This window comes from Medicago sativa, chromosome 7, assembly GCF_051527215.1.
Source record: "Medicago sativa cultivar Bolivia chromosome 7, Bolivia_mono, whole genome shotgun sequence".
NCBI lineage: Eukaryota > Viridiplantae > Streptophyta > Magnoliopsida > Fabales > Fabaceae > Medicago > Medicago sativa.
The window spans coordinates 99,859,786-99,861,762 of NC_140755.1; the positions used below are offsets into that span (position 1 = coordinate 99,859,786).

General features: G+C 35.7%; 1 protein-coding gene across 1 annotated transcript; it reads left to right on the plus strand.

The window, feature by feature from the left end:
- On the plus strand, nucleotides 1-1,526 carry LOC146911164 (short-chain dehydrogenase reductase 3b-like). The gene is made up of 2 exons (XM_085731072.1): nucleotides 1-81; nucleotides 291-1,526. The coding sequence occupies exons 1-2, from the start codon at nucleotides 68-70 to the stop codon at nucleotides 1,072-1,074; spliced, it is 798 nt and encodes a 265-aa protein (XP_085587198.1). The 5' UTR covers nucleotides 1-67; the 3' UTR covers nucleotides 1,075-1,526.
- The last annotated feature ends 451 nt before the right edge of the window (nucleotides 1,527-1,977 follow it).

Consider the following 1,977-nt stretch of genomic DNA (forward strand, 5'->3'; position numbering starts at 1 on the left):
AAACCTATACAAGATACAGAGCAAACATTTCAGAATTCAAAGCCAAAGGTAGCTCATTTAATCATCAATGTCGAGAAAAAGGTACTACATATTCCTTACTCCTGCGTCTAACACTCACCATCTTATTAGGTGAAATTTTGTCGATTTAACCTTTTTGAAAATTGGCCTCACATAATAGTGTGAAACCCACATGAATATATCCTAATAAGAACATTACTACATGAATTTATTTTATCCTATTTATGTTGCATGAATACATGATGAATCAATCTTAATTAATTTTATCATAGGTTGGAGGGTAAGGTTGCTATAGTGACTGGGGGAGCAAGCGGAATAGGAGCCGAGACAGTGAAGACATTCATGGAAAATGGAGCATTTGTAGTCATAGCAGATATCAATGATGAATTGGGTCACCAAGTTGCTACAACAATTGGGTTGGACAAAGTGAGTTACCACCATTGTGATGTGAGAGATGAAAAACAAGTTGAGGAAACAGTAGCTTTCGCATTGGAAAAATATGGAACCTTAGACATTATGTTTAGCAACGCTGGAATTGAAGGTGGTATGTGTAGCAGCATACTAGAATTTGATCTGAATGAATTTGACAACAACATGGCCATTAATGTTCGTGGATCAGTCGCAGCTATCAAGCACGCTGCACGTATCATGGTGGAGAGAAAAATCCGCGGATCCATAATTTGTACTGCCAGTGTAGCTGCTTCTGTTGCTGGAACTGGTGGTCATGATTATGTCACATCCAAACATGGTCTCTTAGGACTTGTACGTTCAACGTGCGGTGAGCTTGGAGCTTACGGAATTAGAGTCAATTCAATCTCACCGTATGCTGTTGCCACGCCTCTTGCATGTAGAGCACTGAACATGGAGGTGAGTGAAGTTGAAGCTATGGGGAATGATTCTGCTAATTTGAAAGGAATTACATTAAAGGCTACTCATATTGCAGAAGCTGCTCTCTTTCTTGCATCGGAAGAATCAGCTTATATTAGTGGACACAATTTGGTGGTCGATGGAGGCTTTTCTGTTATTAATAGTTGTGTTCCTACTATTAAAAAATAAGTGATCCAATTTGGAATGTACCCAAAATAAAATAATAAACAAGATTGTATCTGAAATGTGTGATTGAAAATGTCAAGCCAAATTCCTTATTTCCTTTTCTTTTTTACTTGTAATTTACTTTGTAACTACTTTGTAAATGACATTAGTATTTGAGCTGATGTATCCATGTGAAAGACTAGGATGTGAGACATTTTATAGAATCATTGATCAAGAGAGATATCAAGTGTTCAAGTGAGGGGTTGCGATTTTCCTTATACAAAGCCTTGTAATTCTAGTGCTGCAGCATTCAGCGTGATCATAATGATGAGATCGATCTCAGTGAGGATATTGGATTGAACTTGATCTGAACATCGATAAATCTTGCATGTTCATTTTTACTTTCTTGTAATCTTTTATTTTGTGTAAATGTTTCAAGTTCAATTCAGTTTTAAGGATCTTCTTATTGTGTCTAACTAATCTATTGTTTCATAACAACTGGCATCAACAGCCTGATTCGAAGGGCAATTCTGCGATGGGCACAACGAAGTTTGATGTGGAGAAGTTCACGGGTGAAAAGGATTTCAGTCTTTGGAATCAAAATGAAAGCGAATTGTTCATCAAAGTCTTGATGAAGCAATCAAAGAAGTCAGCTGAAAATATCTATAGTAGCCTAGACTTTGATGTCATATTATTTATTTATTTTTCTCTAAAAAAGAGCATATGTTAATTAATATACAAACATAAATAACTTCAAAGAAAAAGAGATTGACAAAGTACTAGTATTTAACAAGTCGCTAAATCAAGAGTCTTCAAATGTTTGACAGAGTACTATTAAACAAGTTACTAAATCTTTGTTAATTTTATGATGATAAATCAGAAAACCAATGCTTCTAGTTGGTTCTTGTGGCCCATTTGGAGATCCTA